The sequence below is a fragment of the Schistocerca serialis genome, chromosome 3, assembly GCF_023864345.2.
Source record: "Schistocerca serialis cubense isolate TAMUIC-IGC-003099 chromosome 3, iqSchSeri2.2, whole genome shotgun sequence".
NCBI classification, from domain to species: domain Eukaryota; kingdom Metazoa; phylum Arthropoda; class Insecta; order Orthoptera; family Acrididae; genus Schistocerca; species Schistocerca serialis.
Genome location: NC_064640.1, coordinates 76,338,664 through 76,362,648, shown reverse-complemented (window position 1 = coordinate 76,362,648; position 23,985 = coordinate 76,338,664). Strand labels below are relative to the sequence as shown.

General features: G+C 36.9%; 1 protein-coding gene across 1 annotated transcript in view; it reads right to left on the bottom strand.

Moving 5' to 3' along the window:
* Positions 1-22,658, bottom strand: part of LOC126469739 (SRSF protein kinase 3-like) — a 385,641-nt gene extending 362,983 nt beyond the window's left edge. The window contains exons 1-2 of the mRNA XM_050096946.1: positions 22,467-22,658; positions 22,291-22,384 (exon numbers count right to left, since the gene is read on the bottom strand). Coding sequence (XP_049952903.1) covers positions 22,291-22,384; positions 22,467-22,497 — 125 coding nt within the window. The 5' untranslated portion in view covers positions 22,498-22,658. The remainder of the gene's footprint in view (positions 1-22,290; positions 22,385-22,466) is intronic.
* Between the last annotated feature and the right edge of the window lie 1,327 nt (positions 22,659-23,985).

Here is a 23,985-nt window from a genome sequence, read left to right as displayed (position 1 = left end):
AGGAAAGATAAAAACTTCTAAATGGAAGAAAAATTGATCCACTACTTACAAAGGCCATTTCCGACTAACATAAAGACACAACAAAAGTGAAATTTACAAAATATTTGTTAAAAGCTGCAGTAAGTATAAAATGCAGCCCACAATGTTTCTTTTTAATTAACCCATTCTAAGAACATAACAAAGTACTGAGAATGAAAAATAAATGTTTGCTCCCCACCCCCCTCCCTTTACACACACACACACACACACACACACACACACACACACACACACACAGAGAGAGATAGAGAGAGAGAGAGAGAGAGAGAGAGAGACTGACTACGATCTAAAAAGATTTTGGAATATTATCAAGGAAGCTTACAACCTGCACCACACTGGCAGATATTCAAAATTAAAACTGTATGAGTAGTTGTGCAGATAAACATAGAAGGTTCCAAGTCACTGTAGTGGAATGAAAATAATAATAATAATAATAATAATAGTAATAATAATAATGCCACAGAGCTGATCAAACTATCACAAAGGTTTTGCTAAGGACAAAACCGTCTCATTTCCATGGCATAAAAGTTGAGAGTCAAAGACTGGAAGTACAAATAATTGTGTAATCTATGACACTTAAGATCAAGGGCACATTTATGAATAAATACAGCCTTTGGTATTCACATACTATTTACAGCTTCCAAACTTGTCATTTTACCCAAGCTGTGCTCAAGAGGGAATCAGACTGTCTATTTAGCAGAGGAAAAATAGCTAAAACTGTATGGAAATATCAAGTTTTGCAGCCTTAATTATAATCAAGTTCTGTTAAGTATTAGCATAATTTCCTTTTCTTAATTATGCATGCTTGTTACTTGACATTGCTGGCAACTTGTTGCCCCACATCTCAGTCTGTTAATCTCACCAATTTCTGAAACTTAACATTTGAGATACAACACCAATTACTCCAACTAATTCTGCAACCAAAGAACATCTCTTCAGAATTCAATCCTGGTATGATTTCCTCACAAATTTTGTGAAATATTATAAATAATCTTACATTATACAATGTAGGCATTCACCATCAGCATTTAATTGGTGAATATTCCAAAAAGTGATTTTTCATCACAAAATTCTTCACATATTTTCCATTTTTTACCATATTCTGCGTTGCATTACCTTTTGTTAATTTTCTTCTTTAATAGTTTACTTGTTTCTCATTTTCCAGTGACACTCTGAATTTTTACATTAACAGATCACTGTCACGGCCTTTACCGTTCCTTCTAAAATCTTGTGTTACTAAATGTTAAGCAATTTGAAATATCAGCTAGATTATCATATCTTCAATACATAATATATCTCGTGTTTCTCTTCATCTGTGCTTGTGTATAGGCTTCTTTTTCCATTTGCAGCATATTTTGCAAACTTACTCATCATCTATTAATTACCAAGATTGTACTGGTATAGTATCTAGACATCATTCACTGAATTCACACATGTCTAACCTATGTAAGGGGGAAAGGGCACGTACACTGATGAGCCAAAACATTATGACCATCTGCTCAACAGCTTGTTTGTCCATCTTTGGAACGAAATACATCACTGATTTTGCATATCAGGAGTCCGACAGACTGTTGGTATGTTGTTGTGACATGTGGCATTAGATGTCTATACACAGGTCTAATAATCCGCATAAATAATGGGCTGCTGATTTGCGTACGCAGTGATGGTGTCTGATTGCAACCTCGATGGGTTCCACAGGATTTACATTAGGCGTCAACGTGAGTTCACTATAATGCTCCTAAAACCACTGTAGCACAGTTCTGATTCTGAGACACAGGCAGTTATACTGCTGAAAGATGACATCGCTGTCAGGGCAGACATCCAAGCAGGAAGAGATGCAGGTAGTTCGCAACTGTCAGCGTGTCTTCCATTACTGCCACAAGACCCAGGAAAGTGCAGGAGAATGTCTCTTAAAGCATAATAATGCTCCCACCAGCCTGCTTCCATGGCACTGCACGTTTCAAGTCAATGTTCACCTCCATGGCAGCACTTGTGGAGACACACATCGACCTAATGTAACAAAAATGTGATTCACTCAAAGAGCTGATAAATTTCCATTGATCAATGGCTGAATCCCAATGGTCCTGTGCCCACTGCAATCATAACTGACGATGTCGTTGGGTCAACATGTGAACGTATGGGGGAAATCTGCAGTGAAGCAACATGTTCAACTATGTACGATGTGCTCTGTAACAATTGTGCATGCACCAGAATTGTGCCCTTTCAGCAGAGATGCCACAGATCACCATCTGCCCTATTTTACAGAGCAGAAAAGTTGTGGACATCTAATCATTTAACACCTAGTGGTAGTTTCACTGTCCTCCTACCTTTTTCCATAGATGCTCACGACAGTAGCACATGAACATTCAATCAGCTTCACCACTTTCAAGATACTCATCACAGGCTCTGCAAAATAATAATTTGCCCTTTTTCAAAGTCGCTTATCTCAATGGATTTCCCCATTTGAAACCCTTGCCTTCACAAGTGATCCCCTACCTCAGTCTGCTCCGCTTGCATACTTTTGATACCACGTCATGTGCCCGCAACACCACCAGGCAGCACCCAACGTCATTGTGGGCAGTAGTCATAATGTTTTGGCTTATCAGTGTATACCATTTGTTTGCATTTGGTATACTCTGTTTCATGAGTTTTGTATGTTAACCTGGCATTTATTGCTACAGAAAGGGGAAACAGCACTACACTTTTGTATTAGATGATGCAGAGGACTGTATTAAACTTACACCTGAGATGATCTAATTTCCTCATCTGGGTGTCAAATGTTGTAACCTTTTCCCCCCTTTCTTTCTTTTCATGGGCCATCTGCTAATTTACCAGCACCTTTTTATTTCAAACTATCTTTCTTTTGTAAACACCACTGCCACTGCAGCTTATTTGGCAAACCAATTTTCTTAAGTGTCATTTGATATTCCTGCATGTTTTTGTTTATTACAGTTACTTCAGTGTGTAAAGATTTTATTTGGCTCATCTAACAACATCTCTGCTCTACTTACATCAGCACAATGTCAACATTTTACGATTTTAAGCCACTTTTCAGTGTGTCAATTTTCACTACAGATATACAGCCTTTTTAAATTTGATCATCATTAAACTTGTGCCAATATTTCCTCTCAATCACTTCCATTTATTAAATCAAATTAATCACATAGCCTTGTTTAAATTTCTCGTATGTTATCTATTAACCACCAGCTCACTATAGTACAGTATGTTTCAATGATACCACTAAACATATTTACTTCAAAATTGACAAAGGAAGAAAGGCTGGCTACTATTTATCCTCAGCAGACACAGCTCAAGCATTCCAAATAGAAAAACAGTACTTCTATGTTTCTTCTTCAGAGAGTAAAGAGAAATTGGTGGTGGAAGGAGCAACAGTCATTCAAATTCCACACTAAAACTCAGCTGTTATGTTGAGGATTGGAGGCAAGTACTGACAAACATTTTTGTCTCTCTAATTTTAATAATGTAATGACCTGAATTTACCTTTTTCCACAATTAACCCCCTTATGACTCATTTTGTTCTTGTTTTGTGACAATGTATTAACTGTCATGTTTCAGGCTTCTTCCTTCACCTCTCCCTCCCTCACTTCTGAAAAAGATGGCACGTGGGCCCTTTTTGCCTGGATTATGAGCTACCTTTTGCACCCTACCCCCTCTTTCCTGATTCAACCTATCTCATTCTTTCCTGATTAATGGACTCACTGTGAGTGTGATGAGTGTTGTGATACATTTTTGTATGTTCCTATTGTGCAGTGCTCTGTTGCCCTTCCTGGCAGTAGAGAGATTTTAATAATCTTCCTTTTTACACAGTTACTTCTAAATTCCTGAGTATACACCATGTTACTGTAACTTTGAGCTTTTTTTGTTTTTATCATGACCCACTATTATTGCTACTGCGAAATTTGTGTTGCTTTCAAGTTTTCACATGACTAAAATTTTTGTTGTTTCCAACCAATCAGTGAGTCTGCTGATAACAGTAGCCTGTTACCACTATTTCCTTTATTAATAGAAAATTCAAATCCATCTGACTAAATAGCCTTCCCTATGTGACACTGCTTCTGATAATTTCTGATTCCAATAACTATCTTCCAGCCCCAATATATTATTTTGTATAGTATCATTTAATAGATTTTAAATTTCAGCCCGTATCACAAACAACACTCTATTCTCTTCATGTGTTTCATGGTTCCATATTTGATTATCTGATGGCAGTTTAATTTTTATGCACATAGCTGAGCAAGATTATATATTCCTTATCACCAAGAACAAATTTCTATAAATTTTCACTGTTAGTACATCACCACCACATACACTGCCATTCCACACTTCAGCATGTCAGATTATTATTATTGTTGTTGTTGTTTTGTTCTTGTTGCACTTTTCTTCAACATCAAACACTGCTGACAAGTAGTTGTAATCAATAGGGATTTCTATTATCTTAATGTAATCAATTTTGATGAATGCAAAAAGCTTTTGCAAAGAGAGAAGAATCATGGATAAAACTCACTACTAGCTTCAACTTCACTTTGAAAATATAGTTAAACATGCTTTGTTCGACACAAACAGGCAATGAGCTGCTTTCTAACTTAACTAGTGCAGCATAGAAAGGGGAAAAATGCTCTAGTGTTTATTTTTTTCAAGCATACTAAAGTGTAACACTAAGAAGTAAAATAATAATTGTGGTATCTGGAGAATTTATCTTCGCAAAGTTAAGAAGTAGTTCATGGAACCCATTATACATATATTTTTATTATTTATAGTCCGAGGCTTTTCACTTGCCAAGCGCATAGTAAATGTATGTGGAGAATGAAGGATTAACGCCACTGGTGAGAGGGATAAATCATCCAATTGAAACAATAGTTCTTTATATAATTTAGCTGTTTGAAGAATACTTCTTTATTTGCTCTTATAATACACTAGAGGCATAAAAACATATGATTATTTGAAAAGAAAATTACACACAAACAATACACTAGTTGTAGTCAGAGTTAATACATCTTGATTACCTACAAATAATTACACTATATTTTCTTCATTTTAGTATATATAAGACAACAAGATATCACATTGGCACTGAACAGGTACGCAGTATTCTTCAACAACATAGAACCAGTCCAACTATAACAACCTAACACTTGTTGAATCCTGGGTATGTTGAACTTGGGATGTAGAACAAAATAACTTCAGCCACTCTATGGACAAGGACTACCTCAAACAAAAACAGAACTAAAGAAAGAAGTAAACACAATGTAAGATAAAATTTCGGCACAGACAATGAGTACTACTAAAAACCAAAGATCTGCTTTATATTTTTCATTCACATTCTCTGGAGCTAGAGTCAAAGTGTAATTTAAGCCCATCTAAGCGAGTGGGAGTGTAGCAAATGTGAGATAATCCAAAGAAATCCACAAGTTGTATGGGAAAACATGCAGGGTAGAAATAGAAAAACTGTTACATATGAGACCAAGTTCACAAAACAATGACAATCCAGTCATATAGCCATCAAAAAGGGAGACGTGACAAAAAAAGAAGGCATGGCTAAATAATTACATAAATATACAAATAAATATGCCACGAAGGAAATTAATAATAACTGGATTCATAAACAGGCTACTAAAAATGGGGCCCATTGTTCCCTCATTTCCTTGTTTGAGTAAGTGGAAGTAGACACCCATTAACAGTAATTAGTGGAAAAATACAAAAAAAAAAAAAATAACAAGATGTAACAGATAAGAGATAAATCAAAAGTAATCATCCAAAGCATAAAAATGAGTCCATCAGCTGTCACACAGAGCAGGTTAAATGATCTGGGTGAGGTGGAAGAGGATGTGCGTCAAGTGAACAATACAGCAAGGTGTATGAAGTTAATTAGAGGAAGGACTGCACACAATGAAACCTAATCTTGCTCCACCGAAGTTGCTTCATTCTTGATTAAATTATGCCATTCTTTGGTCACAACTACCTAGATTTGGGCTTGTGAGTATACTGAAACAATGCCTATAACATAGTACGTATGTGCCAAGTCAGATAGTATACATCAAATGCTTTGTAGGAACCATCTGAAAACAGCCACACAAAGTGGAAACTGTGTATTTCTGATGAGAAAACAGAGTGACTTACTGAAGAATAAAGCATGTTAAGCACGAGTCTTTGACACCTCTCATTTTTGTTGAGTAATAAAGAAATTAAAGCCATTCTCTTTGATACACACACGGAAATTTTGTGTTTTGAAGGGGAAATAAACTGGAAAGTGATTGTTGATGTTCAGAGAGCAATTTCACAAAGACAAGCACTATGAACATTCTACGGAAATGGAGTTGTATAGCTTTAATGGCTTAAGAGCTGCAATGATATATTTTATTAGAGACAATTGATTTCGATCTAGGACCAGACCATCATCAGGTCCAAAAATCGTCTCTCCCAAATTGTGAGACAGTATACCATTACAGCTGTGTACTGGATAATGTAGTTCTTAACAAACATTAAGGTAAGGCTCTTGTTTAATTCATGGTGTGTAACATTTGCACACTTAATTTAGAAATACTATTATATTGGACTAATCCACAATATTGTTGGAACTAAAGCAACTTGTTAAAAGTAACATTAATCCCATCTGATAATTTTAAGGAGTTGAATGTAAAGATTGATTTATCATTTTCTGTGACATTCATATCTTTTGACACTCCCAGTGAATAACTGATACCCCAGTTTTTTATTTTTTACACATCATTCACGACATGTCATGACAAAAATGAATTCATTTGAATTCCTCTCCTGCGATTTTTTATTTATCTGAATCTTGGTTCCAGTCTTTGACATAGTGTAATTCATTAGAACAACTGGCTGTCAATAACTGAAGCATTTTGTTCCACATATGGGGCCCAAGAGAAATTACACACCTGAATGAATGACAAAAAACTATATAAGCTGCCCAGGCGAGCATCCTAAAGGCTACTGCAACTAAGGAATTTGGTGTACCATGGGTGACACTACTACAAGTACGTCAAGTCCTAAACTGTGGAAATTTAGTCCTTCCACTATACTTACAGAAGATAAAAACAATCTAGTCCACTGGCTAGTCCTGGAAAGTATACAGCAAATAACAAGTGAAATTAAAAGCAAAACCCATTTGCTAATGGAAGAATAAGCGAAGTGGTACACATCCTCTAGGAAGACATTCGATGTCAAGCGGCCTATGGGACACTACGTGACTCTCTCCAATTTTAATAATTTTTTTACAGGATGTACATATCAGTCTTACATGAAGCCATTATATATTACAGCTGAGTAAGTAGTATGATGGAACCACTAGTCACGTTTTTGCAATGGCCAGTTTTTCATGTTGCAGCAGATACAAATAAATCATGAACTTTGCTGTAGTGTCGCTCATCATCTAAGGGGATTCCCATACTAAAATTATATGAGTCTACTCAAATTTTTAGCTACAACAGCATAGTTGCTGAACATATCCTCATTATAGACCAGATTTATCTGATTTTCAAAAGGCTATATCTCATATTTTATTTTTCTTTGAACCATTGTAAAGAGCTCGTTTTCATTTTTTTTTTATACGGAAAAGTTTGTTTAATTTTTGGGACAAATCAGTTCAAAGATAATAAATAAGTTCAAGAACATGCTTCAACTGCTATTACAAAGAATGTGTGGACTTCTTGAACAAGCACATTTGAACAATGCAAAATCTGAAACGACCAGGCAGATTAAAACTGTGTGCCGGACCGAGACTCGAACTCGGGACCTTTGCCTTTTGCGGGCAAGTGCTGTACCAACTGAGCTACCCAAGCACAGCTCACGCCCCATCCTCACAGCTTTTCTTCTGCCAGTACCTCGTCTCCTACCTTCCCAACTTCACAGAAGCTCTCCTGCGAACCTTGCAGAACTAGCACTCCTGAAAGAAAGGATATTGCGGAGACATGTCTCAGCGAAAGGCAAAGGTCCCGAGTTCGAGTCTCGGTGCAGCACACAGTTTTCATCTGCCAGGAAGTTTCATATCAGCGCACACTCTGCTGCAGAGTGAAAAATCTCATAATGCAAAATCTGTTTAAGCTGTTACTAGTTGTCTTTTTCTTCTTCTTAAAATAAAAATTAATGTGAACAGGCTTTGACTTTTAGAAATGTTTATCTGTTCATATAGGTTTTTTTCTATGCTGTTTAAGAATTCACAACACTTTTCACCAGCTATAAACCTGCAGTATCCTTTAGGTGAAAATATCCAGCAATTTTATGGTTAACAGTTGGAAACATAGTGAAGTGGAAATTAGGATGAAACTGTATCTTGATGAATGTTCAAAGCAATATTTTAATTCAATGTAGCATTGGTTTTGCAGATAATTTTACATATTACCTGAAAACATTTGCAACTGAATATGGTTTCAAAGAAATAAAAGAATTTTCAGCACAACAGCAGCAACTAATTAATCGAAGAAGTGTAATATCTTGCTCAAAAATGCTCAAATATGCTTTCATCACAAAGCATTGCTTTTTGATAAGAATGCACTTCTACAGAAATTCTGTTGTAATCTTTCTGGTCTAAAGAAGCATTCTACGGAAAAGGGTTCATGGACTGCTACTTCAGAAACAGCTGATCATTTGAAAGATATGACAAAGTGCAATGTTAAACTTGGTCACAAAATGTCATCAACATGTCAAAAAACATATGCAGGAAAACACACACACACACACACACACACACACACACACACACACACACACACACACACACATCAGCTTTATCACAGACAGAAGATGAAGCAGAAAGCACATCCATCAGAATCACGTAGTTGACACAAGTCCAACTGCTGCTGGCATCTCTCCTCTGAAATTACAATGGTATCAAGACGTGTGCCAGAAGTTATACAAAAAGTAAGGTAAATGAAACTTGGGAAGCAACTGCACATAACACTGCTGTTGCCGGGGCTTTGATGTAAAAGATTTTCAAACACCAAGGACAAGTAAGGAATATACTGACCGCTTCGATCATAGGTGACCGATTACAAGAATTCAAAGTTGCAACTGTCAAAGCAGCAAGAAAAATTGCAGATTTTGACATTGTCACCTCAAAGTTGGACTATAGAAGAAGTGATGTCTGGGGTTTCAGAAAGAATGGTAAACTGTTGTCAGGTGACAGGCAGGTTTATCCGCCAAACCAATGCTACACTACTTTGAATTGTTGCCTTAAGATCCATCAAGCTACACACAGATCCTAAATTCCACTTCACTTTGTCTTCAACTGTTTAACATAAAATAGCTTGATACTTTCACCTAAAAAACTGCAGGTTCATAGACAGAGGAAAGTGTTGTGGTGAATCCCAAAAAAGCACAGAAACAATCTACATGAACAGATAAACATTTCTAAAAGTCAAAGGTTAAGCAACTTAATTTTTATTTTAAGGAAAAACGAAGACAACTAATAACAGATTTAATGTAATTTTCGAAAGTGCATATTCAAAAAGTCCAAACATTCTTTGCTCGTAATAACATTCAAAGCCTGTTCTTAAAGTTCTTTATTATTGATAGTAATAGAAGCTGAAAACATGAATAAAAATCTTTAAACCAGTTTGTCTCAAAAATTAAACTTTAGATGATCAAACGAAATAAGCTCTTTTCAATGGTACAAAGAAAAATCAAATCTGACAGGACCCTTCTGAGATAGACACTTTTGAAAATCAGACAAAATTGGGGAATAAATGTTTTGAATCAATTTTAATATTAGATAACTTGGTAAATGAGCAACAAAACTACTGCACAGCTTTACGACATGCTGGCTGGCTGTACATGGGGGAAAAAATAAGTGTCAGAAAATCGTTCTGTCCTAAGATACAAGTCGCCAAAACATAATCCAAATTAGTCATGACAGGATTTATGAGCTACTTTGGCAGCAAATTGTGATAAACATGCTCTACACTGAGGATATGTTCAGCAACTATGCTGCTGTAGCTAAAACATTGAGAAAAATCACCGAGTTTTAGCATGGGAGTCCCCTTAGATCATGAGCAACAGTAATGCAAATTCCATGATTTATTTGTATATGCCATGATGTGGAAACACTGGCCTTTACAAAGACATGAGTACTGGCCCCATACTATTATTTACCCAGCTATAATTTGACATGGTTTCTTATAAGACCTATATGTACATTCTGTAAAAATTTCATAAAAATTTGACACGATAACATGGGGACCTTGTTTAAATTTGGGCCATGTGACAAAGTCATAAGTGGTTTGTAGAAACAGAACAGTATTTGAAAGAAACAAAACATTGGAAATAGCAAATTCCCTTCAAGTAGAGATTTCAATTCCAATGAAATGACAATTATTTATTTATTTTAGCCTAAAGATCAAAAGTAAGGGCAATAAAATTTTCGACAATGCATGCAATTATAAGAAAAAAGTATGAATGCAGCCCCCCCCCCCACGGCCACACACACACACACACACACACACACACACACACACTCTTTTGTAAAAGCAAATGTTGTGGGTAAGCTTACTACTCCTATGATTTTTTCCCCCCTCCCACAAGATAATTTCTGATGAAATGCTTAGTGGCATATGAAGAACATAGAAGATTGGATGATCTGAGACTGGTTGGGTGTGTGGTTCCACACCTGTGAATACACGGCAAATGTGCCCCAGCCTTGGGTAATGGGACAAGAAATCCAGCAGCCAACCATATCTTTCCACTGATGGCATCTCAAATAATTTTAGACTTGTTGGAGTTGTTTTGGAAATGGTATAGTCCGTAACACTTCTAGTATTGTTCCCTAATACACATTATTTAGCCATGGTATGTGTCTGTAAACACTACAACAAGAATGGAAAATGGGTGTGGAAGAAAGTTGAGCATCCAACTGTGGAAATGAGCTGAAAAAGAAAATGTTGGACCTACACTAAGAGAAGCATTGTGGTGCATTACTGAACAGACAATACAGAATGGTTTTAGAACCTCAGGGTTGTGTCCATTCACTGTTGAAAATGTATAATTCAACAAAATTGTTAGAAATTACTTGAAAATACCAATAGTTTGCCTTCAGTAATATCTAGGCCTATTAATGATCATTGAAACCTTACAGATAGTTTACAGAGTCTGAAATATAACACTGCAGTTGAGAAACTGGTAAACAGTTAAGCAATGGAAAATTCCACTGGGGAAAAAGACGACACCTCACTTTCCATGATGTGGAAAAAATCAAGAAACTAAAAATCTGGAAAAACAATTCAATGACAGCATCAAAAAGCAATGCACAGAAGAAAATTAAAGTTTGGTGCAAAGAATTTGTGATAAAATTAACCAATATGAAATGCCAGTCCAACCCCATTCAAGTAGCCCTCAAACACAAGACAATATATTGACAAACTTCAATGACTTGGCTGCTTCTTCTCAAATAATATATTTGATATTCCATAAAATAATGCTTTGGACTCAGGACAGGCTAACTCAGCTACTTTGGAATCTACATCGGTGACACTGAGAAACACTCTTCATGCAGATTTACCTTCACCTTTCAAGAGAGCTGTCTTTTGGCCTCAGACAGCAATCAAGCAAGGAAGGTAGGTAGACAGAAAAAAATGACATAAGTAATAGTATCCAAGTTATGGATGCATAAGTGATAGAATCATTAAAATGGATGAATAAGTAGTTTGTGTACTGAAACAAGACTCATCCAGGGAAGTTATCAGGACCTGTTCACTTGTCTACAGGACCATGGCTACAATACCAGTTTCCCAAGTCTGGGCGTATATTGGAAAATAATGTGCTCATTTGTGAAAAATTTTCACTGCCACTAAGTTTACATCCTATTTCCCCACTTTTTATGTAAATGTGTTCTTTTTTCCTATTCTTGATTAAACCATTCCAACCACTTCATACAACATTAATAATATAGCTGTACTCAGCTCATTCTGTGCTATACACTTTTCCATGACTTAATTATCCTAGAATGATTTAAAATGCTTTAAACCTATGTTCAGCTAACAGTCAAAGACTGGTATGTATGCACTTCAATGACTGGTGCCCATTACAATCTTGCATGACAGGGACTGGTGCTACTGACTTGCATTACATTTTTTAATAGTACAAACTATTTTAGGTGAAAAGTTATTTGGGGTATTCAGTAAAACTTTAAGGGAGGTCTGGATCATGAAACATTATATTTTTAAGCAATGGATTGAGAACTGTACAGGAAATACACAAATCTACAATTTAGGAAAAGACAGACTACTACTTACTGTAAAGAAGATACATTAAGTTGCAGATAGGCATAACTAAAAGACACATACATAAAAGATTTCAGCCACATCCTTTATCAGCCCAAGGTGCTGGAGTTGGTGATCACGTGTGCATGAGGTGTGCTTGCTTGTGCGTATGAATGGTGTGGCTGAAAGCGTTATGTAAATGTCTTAATTGTGCCTGTCTGCAACTTAACATGTCTCCTTCATGGTAAGTAGCAATCTGTCTTTTCCTACATTGTTGATATTCCTACCTGGAGTTTCTATTGTTTAAATACATAAATCTGTCACTATATTACAAAACATGGCGTGTTTATCTCGGGTGGAAGAAGATACAGTTTCAACCTTTGCGAGTTTTGTGAAGCTGTGGCATCCAACAAAAAAAATTACAGGAAGGAGATTCCAATTTTTCAAGTGTTGTGGGGAGGTAAGGAAGTAAGTTCTGGCCAATACAATCTGCTGCAAGAAGAGAACTGCAGACAAAACAATCCCCACCCTCATCACACAGTGCTGTCAATGTGTTTGTTATCTGTGCATTACACATATGTACCTAAAAAAGTGAAAGTAACACCCAGAGGTAAGCATATGCTCAAATGATACGTAACAGACATTACCTGTAATTAGTGCCCCTATTACATCACTAATTTCAAAACAAAACATTAGCACAATGTGGAATCTCTAACTATTGACTAGTACATTCCTACTGCACACAATACAGTTTGAACATTTAAATCAACAGTAGTCAGACAATCGGCACTAGCAGTTCACAGTTTCCTGATTCAGAACTAAGGAGTTGAACATAGGAGAAAAAGTTTAGCACAGTATGCACATGGGCAAGATTCAAATGTGGAGCACATTCCCATTAATGAAATTCTGAGGTACCTATGATACCTAACAGGAGCAAGATAAAAGCAGCATGTAGACAATTCTGAAAAAATAGTGTGTGGATGTTTTATTAGGCATTCCTATTTCAGAAGAAGAATCTGACAATGTAACGAACACTGCATACCACAGCATTGGTTCTTTCTTTTGAATCGCGTAGTGGTCCAAATATCTTCTGCAGTGCATTGGTTACATTTCAGGGCTGTGTAAATGTTTACAATAATGAAAATTGGATGCTTTAAAAAAGTTACACTCTAACCAGTCAGAATTTTCATGCTCAGGACCAAATGTTGTCACCGCATGTGATAACCACCGTTACAGTGGAGTGAAACTCACTTAGAACTGATAAGGAAGAGAAGTTTCAAATAGTGTCCAAAACTCTGTGAAATTTATCTGAAAATGATACAATACTAGGAGGTAGAAATGAGTACTTAATTACACTATTAACATAAGTGAACCAATCACTGAAATGGAAATGGTTAAAAGACAGCACGAACAGCACATACAATGAAGCAGTCAAAGGCAACAAGAAATAACATATATAACCGATTTGAGTCACAAGAAAGATGTTACAAACAGTAGAAACTGCCAGATTAGTAGTGAGATGAATCCACAAATGCAAGGGAAAGAAATCACATTAGGAGCTCATAATTAAGGAAAAAGAATATGTACTGCAAAATATATCCCTCCAATTAGAAATCCCAACTTCATAACAGAAAATATACAAGTATCCTATCAGAACTACTGTAGGAGAACATTTTATACACTTTGACAAATCTGATATTTTTCAATTCCTCATGAAGTTTCTCTCTGGTGATTTTGAGACTGATTAGTGTATGTTGCTTCATCCAGCCATGCTGTCAGCTGAGAAAGTGCTGCAATGACGCTAAATGCACTGTAGTTCTTAGGATATGTAAGAGCAATTACAGCCATTCTGCCACCAGAAATAAAGGACAAGTTAGGTGTGACGGTGAGCCTTCACCAAAGCTCAACACCTGGCAACTTCACGGTAAGTTACGGCACGACTATAATACCCTACACCACAGATTGTTCTGAACACCAACTGCCTGGCCGATGCACTGCAGTATTTACTTCACTATACTTACTATGGTGGGGAGGTTTGCGTGCCTCAGTGATAGAGATAGCCATAGCATAGTTGCAACCATAACAGGAGGGTAACTGTTGAGAGGCCAGACAAACGTGTGGTTCCTGAAGAAGGGCAGCAGCCTTTTCAATAGCTGCTGGGGCAGCAGTCTGGATGATTGACTGATCTGGCCTTGTAACATCAACCAAAATGGCCTTGCTGTGCTGGTGCAGTGAACTGATGAAAGCAAGGGGGGAAACTACAGCCATAATTTTTCCCGATGGCATGCAGCTTTACTGCATGGTTAAATGACCATGGCGTCTTTGGTAAAATATTCCAAAGGTAAAATAGTCCCCCATTCGGATATCAGGGCGGGGACAACTCAGGAGGACGTTGTTATCAGGAGAAAGAAAACTGGCAGTCTACAGATCGGAGTGTGGAAGGTCAGATCCCTTAACTGGGCAGGTAGGTTAGAAAATTTAAAAAGGGAAATGGATAGGTTAAAGTTAGATAAAGTGGGAATTAGTGAAGTTCGGTTGCAGGAGGAACAGGACTTCTGGTTAGGCGAGTACAGAGTTATAAACACAAAATCAAATAGGGGTAATCCAGGAGTTGGTTTAATAATGAATAAAAAATAGAAGCACTGGTAAGCTACTACGAACAGCATAGTGAATGGATTATTGTAGCAAAGACAGACATGAAGCCCACGCGTACCACAGTAGTACAAGTTTATATGCCAACTAGCTCTGCAGATGATGAACAGATAGAAGAACTGTATGATGTGATAAAAGAAATTATTCAGATAGTTAATGGAGATGAAAATTTCATAGTCACGGGGGACTGGAATTCAATTATAGGAAAAGAAAGAGAAGGGAAAGTAGTTGGTGAATATGGACTGGGGATAAGGAATGAAAGAGGAAGTCACCTGATAGAATTTTGTACACAGCATAACTTAATCAAAGCTAACACTTGGTTCAAGAATCATGAAAGAAGGTTGTACACATGGAATAGGCCTGGAGATACTGCAAGGTTTCAGATGAATTATATAATGGTAAGACAGAGATTTAGGAAAAAGGTTTTAAACTTTAAAGACACTCCCAGGGGCAGATGTGGGCTCTGGCCACAATTTATTGGTTATGAACTGTAGATTAAAACTGAAGAAACTGCAAAAAGGTAGGAATTTAAGGAGATGGAGCCTGGATGAACTGAAATAACAGAGGTTGTAGAGGGTTTCAGAGAGAGCATTAGGGAACGATTGACAAGAACAGGGGAAAGAAATACAGTAGAAGAAGAATGGGTAGCTTCGAGAAATGAAATAGTGAAGGCAGTAGAGGATGACGTAGGTAAAAAGACAAGGTCTAGTAGAAATCCTTGGGTGACAGAAGAAATATTGAATTTAATTGATGAAAGGAGAAAATATAAAAACGCAGTAACTGAAGCAGGCGAAAAGGAATACAAATGTCTCAAAAATGAGATCGACAGAAATTGCAAAATGGCTAAGCAGGGATGGCTTGAGGACAAATTTAAGGATCCATAGGCATATATCAGTAGAGGTAAGATAGATACTGCCTACAAGAAAATTAAAGAGACCTTTGGCAAAAAGAGAACCATCTGTATGAATATCAAACCAGCTCTAAGCAAAGAAGGGAAAACAGAAAGGTGGCAGGAGGATATAGAGGGTCTATACAAGGCCAATGTATTTCAGGACTATATCATGGCAATGGAAGAGGACAACGAAGATGAAATGGGGAGATATGATACTGTGTGAAGAATTTGACAGAGCACTGAAAGACCCAAGTCGAAACAATGCGCTGGGAGTAGATAATATTCCATCAGAACCACTGACAACTTTGTGAGAGCCATCCATGACAAAGCTCTATCATCTGGTGACCAAAATGTATGAAACAGAAGAAATACCCTCTGACTTTAAGAAGAATATAATAATTCCAATCCCAAAGAAAGCAGGTGTTGCAAGTGTGAAAACTACTGAACTATCAGTTTAATAAGTCACGGCTCCAAAATACTAACAGAAGAATGTAGGAACACACGATGCAATACTGATCTTACGACTTATCTTAGGAGACAGATTAAGGAAAGGCAAACCTACGTTCTTAGCATTTGTAGACTTACAGAAAGCTTTTGCCAATGTTGCCTGGAGTACTCTCTATCAAATTTTGGAGATGGCAGGGGTAAAATACAGGGAGTGAAAGGTTATTTACTATTTGTACAGAAACCAGATGGCAGTTAGAAGAGTTCAGGGAAACGAAAGGTGGTTGAGAAGGGAGTGAGACAAGGTTGTAGCCTATCCCCGATGTTAATCTCTATAGTGAGCAAGCAATAACGGAAACAAAAGAAAAATTTTGAGTAAGAATTACAATCCATGGAGAAGAAGTAAAAACTTTGAGGTTTGGTGATGACATTGTAATTCTGTCAAGGACAGCAAAGGACTTTAAGAGCAGTTGAATGAAATGCATAGTGTCTTGAAAGGGGGATATAAGATGAACATCAACAAAAGCAAAACAAGGATAATGGAATGTAGTCAAGTTAAATCAGATGATGCTAAGGGAATTGGAATATGAAATGAAACACTTAAAGTAGTAGTTGAGTTTTGCTATTTTGGGAGCAAAATAACTGATGATGGTCAAAGTAGAGAGGATATAAAATGTTGACTGGCTATGAAAGGGGAAGCATTTCTGAAGAAGAGAAAGTTGTTAACAACGAGTATAGATTTAAGTGTCGGGAAGTCTTTTCTGAAGTATTTGTCTGGAGTGTAGCCATGTATGGAAGTGAAACATAGAGGACAATAAACAGTTTCACAAGAAGAGAATAGAAGCATTTGAAATGTGGTGCTACAGAAGAATGCTGAAGATTAGAGGGGTAGACCAAATAACCAACGAGGAGGTAGTGAACAGAACTAGACAGAGGAGGAATTTGTGGGTCAACTTGACTAGAAGAAGGGATCAGTTGGTAGCACACATTCTGAGGCATCAAGGGATTACCAATTTAGTATTGGAGAGAAGCATGGGGGGGGGGGGGGGGGGGTAAAAATTGTAGATGGAGACCAAGAGGTGAATCCACTAAGCAGATTCAGAAGGATGTAGGTTGCAGTAGTTACTCAGAGATGAAGAAGCTTGCACAGAATAGAGTACCACTGAGAGCTGCGTCAAACCAGTCTCTGCCCAGAAGACCACTACAACAACATGATACTGTTGAGATGAGTTGGTAGTATGACAGTGACCACATTCATACCATTTGTTGCAATTGTGGAGAATGACGTATTTCCTAAAAACCAATGAATAGCTGGATGAACATGCCATATTACTTGATAACATGACGAGAAAGGTGGTTTACAAAAATTCAACCTTTCGTCAGACGGTTGCAGATTAATATGATAACTGTCAGTAATAAGAACATTAAAAATGCCAGTTTAATGTGATACACCAATCAGGAAAAATGAGGATGAAATGCTGCACTTTGAGATCTGATCCTATGTAAACCGGGAAAAAGGTAACAACACTTCAGAGCTAGCCTGTTTCGCACCTGTAGTTGGTTACATTTGTCTTCCTACTCAATTTCCAATTTACTGTACACAGCACCACTAGCACTGTACCATGATGCCAGCACAGGTGGTATGATGTTCTCTCTGTATGAATAGGTACTGTAAGGCTCAACAGTACGGATCGACCACCATGTCATCATCAGCCTTTTGGCATCACTGGATGCGGATAGCGAAGGGCATGTGGTCAGCACACCTCTCTCCTGGGCAGTTTTCATAACCAGAGCCACTACTACTCAGTCAAGTAGCTCCTCAATTGGCTTCACGAGGGCTGAGTGCATCCCACTTGCCAACAGTGCTACAAAGACCTAGTTGGTGACCCATTAAAGTGCTGGCCGCTCCCAACAGCACTTAACTTTGATGATCTGACAGGTACGGGTGTTACCACTACTGCAACGCCGTTGGTTGGTATAATGTTTCATGTGGTTAAATAGTATACAGTAGTAAAATGGTAAGCTCCCTTTCCGTGTATTCTATGCTGCCCCTCCCCTCCTTCCGTATATGTGCAACATGCTGCTGCAAGAAGGTATGCTTCCTCTGCCACCTTCTTTCACTGATTCTTCCTTTGACTTCTCTCTCCCTTGTTCATACTACTTGCTTTACCCAAGTGAAGTCCTCACCCGAATACTACCGTAATGTTGAACAATGTAGCTAAGTGGTCTGAAGAACATTTACAGTTCATGGGTTGCCTTACCATATCTCGGTCTTTTTATGTGACTTAACAACCATCTGACACCTCCACTTTATTGTAAGCAGTATTTTGGGTAGCAAGTTTGAAGTGGAAATATACAGGAAAATTGAAGGAACACCATCTAAACACCAAAGTGCAACTAAGTATGTGCAAACAATTACCAAAACTAATATTTTCTAAGATTTTATATTTGGACAACACACACAGAAGACTGGAGTAATTTGAAAAGGCACAACACTGCAAACTGAAGGGAAGGGAAATTAGGATTTAATATCCTTACAATGACCAGGTCGTTACTTAAGGAGCTAAGGTTCATATTGTGAAGGAGATAAGCTGTTGCTTTCAAAGGAATCACACCATTCACTTTAAGCAATGTAGAGAAATTGCTGAAAACTTAAATCTTGATGACCAAAGGGGTCTATACCTTCACTACAGATTAAAGTAAAATATCTCTATGAAGTCCAGAACACTGCATTTTGAATGACATACACAACCACATCACTTGCACCTTCAGCAGTGAGCATAGTAACACCCTACTACAAAGAAATTATCAATGGAAGAAACATATTATGGAGCATAAAAGCAGAAAGCCGGAAGTCCAGCGACTGTCATTGGTCAAGAAATGTCTGCAGATAAGTTTGAGAGTTGCTACTTACACAGCTATTTGGCTCACAATAGTTTACCCAAAGTCTCCCCATTTTGTGGGGAAAACACGTTTATACAAGAAAATATTGGCTGGCTTTGTCAGAGACTAGTGCTACGAACAGAGCCACACCTAACAGAATTTACAACCTAAAACTTCTGCTGCCACGAAACATCTGCATAGGTAGTGAGCTACAACAATATAAAGTAACTGTGCCAGGTAATAATTTGCTATGAGTGTATAATGTAAGAACAACTGACCAACCAACTTCAGATAAATTAGTAAATCACGATCATGGATACAAATTTAGTACTGACTAAAATTTCCTTACAGCTGATAAGTCACAGCACTCAGCCATTCACAGTATAACAGGGCATACCCATGGTTTGAAACACATTCCTGAAACAAAACCTGTCCCTCAAAGAGGGCTCAGCACAGAGTTACATAGCTGATCCCCTTTCATTTTCTGTGCATAATATGCACTACAATATTCGCCTCAGGTTTGCCTATTATATAATGTAGTGTATTTGAATTTACCATTCTTTTTAAATATTTATGAAGCTAATTAATTTAAATGTGGACAAATGTTGGCTATGAAAGCTTCATGCCAGAATTATAAATGACTGAATCAATCACAATGCTCTCTAACAATCCATTAACACACTCACTGAAGACTGCTCACATTCACCAGTTTTGTCATCTCAACCAAACTCCCAATCAGCCTGTACCATAATGAAGATTTCAGGGGGCTAAAAACATTAACCCAGTACATTAGTTGGATCAAACCATCAGGTTAACTCTACAGATGCACCTACCAGAGCACCCTCAAAATTGGGATTGAAAGTTAATAGTTTCAAGAGATTAACACGCTTTAGCAAGATGTCCATCTCGAAATTTAAATGGCTCTAAGCACTGTGGGACTTAACATCTGAGGTCATCAGTCCCCTCTGGAAATTTATCTGATTCTCAATAATAATTTATAATTTAGTTTAAATACAACAAAATGCCTTATTTTTAATAAAGGAGCTCACAATGCAGTTACCATGTGAGAAGCACCGACTTTGCCAATTATTAGTGAAATTACAGTCAACATCCTATCTGATGTCTGGAAGATATGATTATTTCTACACCATGCAAATATGATCACAGCTGCTATAAAAGCTGAAGGGATAAATAAGTGTGACATCATTTTACAAACTGTAATGAAACTTGGGACAGAAACAGAAAAATGTCTGTACAAGAATCCTGTAAGTGGTCTTACAAACATAATTCTTTTCAATACAACACAGTGTTACTCCAAATTTAGACATCATACGGCACACAGTGAAGTGTTGCTGCAGAAAGAATGGTGTCTACATCAGAAATCCTATTATATTTGTACAAGATTACACAAATTAAAATGATTTACTGACCAGCAACTCCATAGAGTGCTTTTTGCATTACATCTAGAGCAGACATTCTCAGTAGAATCTGCAGCTATAAAACTGACATCTAAGATGAGCTCAAAAGGAATGCCACACACACAAAATGTGTAGTTTGGTTACAAAATAAAAGTACATTACGTTAATCTTCAAATGTATTAAGCACAATGATCTACAGGCATGCATTACTTGTATGACCTATAAAGACAACGTTAATGTTTTCACCAGCTACAAAACGAAAGTATACCAAACTGTGCATAAAAAACCATCAAAACATCACGTCAGTTTAGCCAGGGCCATTTATAAACAAATATCTAATTTATAATTTCCCATTTACAGCAAACTAAGTAAATACAATAAACTACAAAGGGCTTACAAAAACTGATCACTGTATAAGCACATTACATAGCTCAACAACCACTGCACACTCATTTTAAACATTCCTTAATACCTAGCCTATTTGAAACTAGTTTTTGGAAGGAACTACAGCAATCTTTCAAACAGTTACACAGTCAAGCAACAAAAATCTTTGTTTACACATCTTTGTTACAGGACACTGCATGCAGTATTCTGGAGCTAAAAGAATAAATGAGCTTGACAGCAATCATGATTTATTCAAATTTGAAAATCAACTTTTCTATTCCATTTCAGTGATACGAATACTTACATCTGCTTCAGTTTCAGCATAATAAGCCATCGTATAATTATACTCATCTCTATATGACATCCTAATCTTTTGTACATGCTTATGCTCTGAATCTAGACCAAGATGACAAATAAATGACTAAATAAAGTAAGTTTCAAATTGTGTATGGTAAAATGACCTCCCTACAAATAACTGCATGTAGGTAACTGAATGAAGTTATTTGTTCTAGTGAACACTTGATCCCAGACTAATATCAAAGCAAATGAGAATTAAGAAAGAAAAGATGCTATTTCAAACATGATTATGCTAGGACTTCAACAGCTGAATATATTGCTACAACTCATCACAAGAACTCTTGTCAAAACAGCACATCAACAATTTCCTACTAAATGTGCATTAATAATACTGTCCAACTGCAAAAGAGAAACAAAAAGGAAGACCGTGTCATATTTCAAACCAAATTCACATAAATGGGGATTAAATATAATAGATCTTACTATTCTCACAGATTTGTAAACGGCCCACAAAACTATTTTTGACAACATTATTTGCCACCATATTATTATTCACGCACGGCACAATATGACAAGACAAATGGACAATTAATGGACGAACACAATGATGCCTCAACTCTCTAAGCTAGCGTCAATACACATCAAAACATATTATTGAATAATCAACAAGCTTCCATGTTTTCCATTATTCAATCAACCAGCAGCTACACTAGCCCACTGCACACCAAAGTACCTCTCAGTAAATGTACTGAACACTGAGCTTGCATACAGCTATCTTGTCAGTTTCCAAACATTCTGCCAGTTGCACTGATACATGGCCCTACATATTATGCATAAATTTGTATGCCGAAACCAATGAATGGATTTATTAAATTTTCAGCTGATACAAAAATTGTATGGAAATAGGGGGTTTCAAAAAGGTCTTCCAAGCTAACTACTCTTTAATCTCTCAGCAGTAATAAATCGTTTACGAACACACATAACGGTGAAAGCACATTTTAATATCATTTCCGCTCCAGTATTAATATTACCGCGAAAATTTCGAACAAACCTCATATCAGGTCTCAGAGCATTCTGTCCTTCTTTGGCTTTCAGCTTTGCTTTCCCATTCCTCTGTCTTTTTTTCTTCGCTTGAATGGACAGAACTGAAACCAAAATCATACGGGTTCAGAGCCAAGAAATTTCTAATACTTGTTACAAAACGCTGTATTTTAAGAGAGGCCTCACCTCGGCGACTAAAGTCTTGTTTACAGTTCATGTTTTTGTTTACTCTAGTTAAAATACGAACGAACTCATCGAAATTTCGGTAACATTAGAAAACACGATTAAATACCTCTGCTCGTTCCTAACCTAGACTATAACACAAACAACAATCACTAACACGAACCCACATCACCACAGTCCAACAACGAATACAATTCCCAGTCGAGTAGTGATAGGTGAGACAGATATCGACAATCGACAACTGCCAAAGGATTCTTCTATGACGCTGGAAGGGTATTCGCGATGGTGGTTCGGGTGTACGAACTTGGTATAACGTTATAACTACAGGCTACTTCAATTGATAGAGCCTACAAAATGACAACATCGCGTAACTGTCAAATAGCCGGTCGGACTTCCAGAATAGACCTCTCGCTGCACGTTAAAAACAAGGCTGTTTTACTCTCTAATACGCGTAATTGTGCGTTTACGTTGTGCTCAAATGTAGCACAGCAAAATACAATTTTTCTACTGTCAACTTGCTATCATGCATTTAACGTAGAAAGCACCAAGTGGTTTATGATGTTATTATACAGTAAGTTTAAAGGAATTTCATTATCAGTTTCCTCATTGTACGCAGTTGAGACATAATGAAGTGTATGGTTTGATAAACGATAGTCTCTAACCTATTTTGATACACTCAGTCCTAGCGTCTGTAAATCTACAAACAATTCTGAAACGGAAATCTCAAACATTAGGAAATGAAGGAGAAAATGCACAATGTGAACACAACTTTCCTATCAGAATTTTTGCTGTCCCACAACATACATAGTTAAATGAAAGATTTAATGTACAGGGCATTCATCAACTCTGCAGTTACAATTAGTATGTACTACAGAAACAATATATAACAATAGCATTAATATAAAAATAATTATTACAGTCATTTATTTGACATAAAAGTTCTAAGCTCAATTAACAGAACCTGCCAACCATTTGCTTTCATACTCAGATCTTCACATTATCATTCAGAAACTCTTTTAAGGAATAATAGCATTTCTGTACTAACAACTTTCGTAACTTCTGTTTCAGTTGTCCTACCATTTGTTTCAGTTTTAGAATGTTGTAAATATTCATGCCCATGTGTTCTGGGGTTTGTGCAAACAGCTTTAATCTATCAGTGGGAAGCATGATATTCCCCTTGTTCCTAGTGCTGTATTGATGTTTAAAATTATTGTCTATTAATAACTGACTGATGACCATAGATGTTAAGTCCCATAGTGCTCAGAGCCATTTATTAATAACTTAGGATTACTGTATACATGGTCATTTCATAAATGTGCAAACAGAGGCACTTAATATTTTTAAATTCCTTAACAGTGGACGACTGGATTCTTTTGGTTTTGCATTACACGTATTTCTAACATTTGATTTATGTAATTTCAATATTCTAATCATTTTACTTGTGTTAGTGCAAAAAATAATGCCATACCTTAAAACTGATTCAAAATAGCTGTGGTAAACTGGTAGTCTCATCTCCATACTA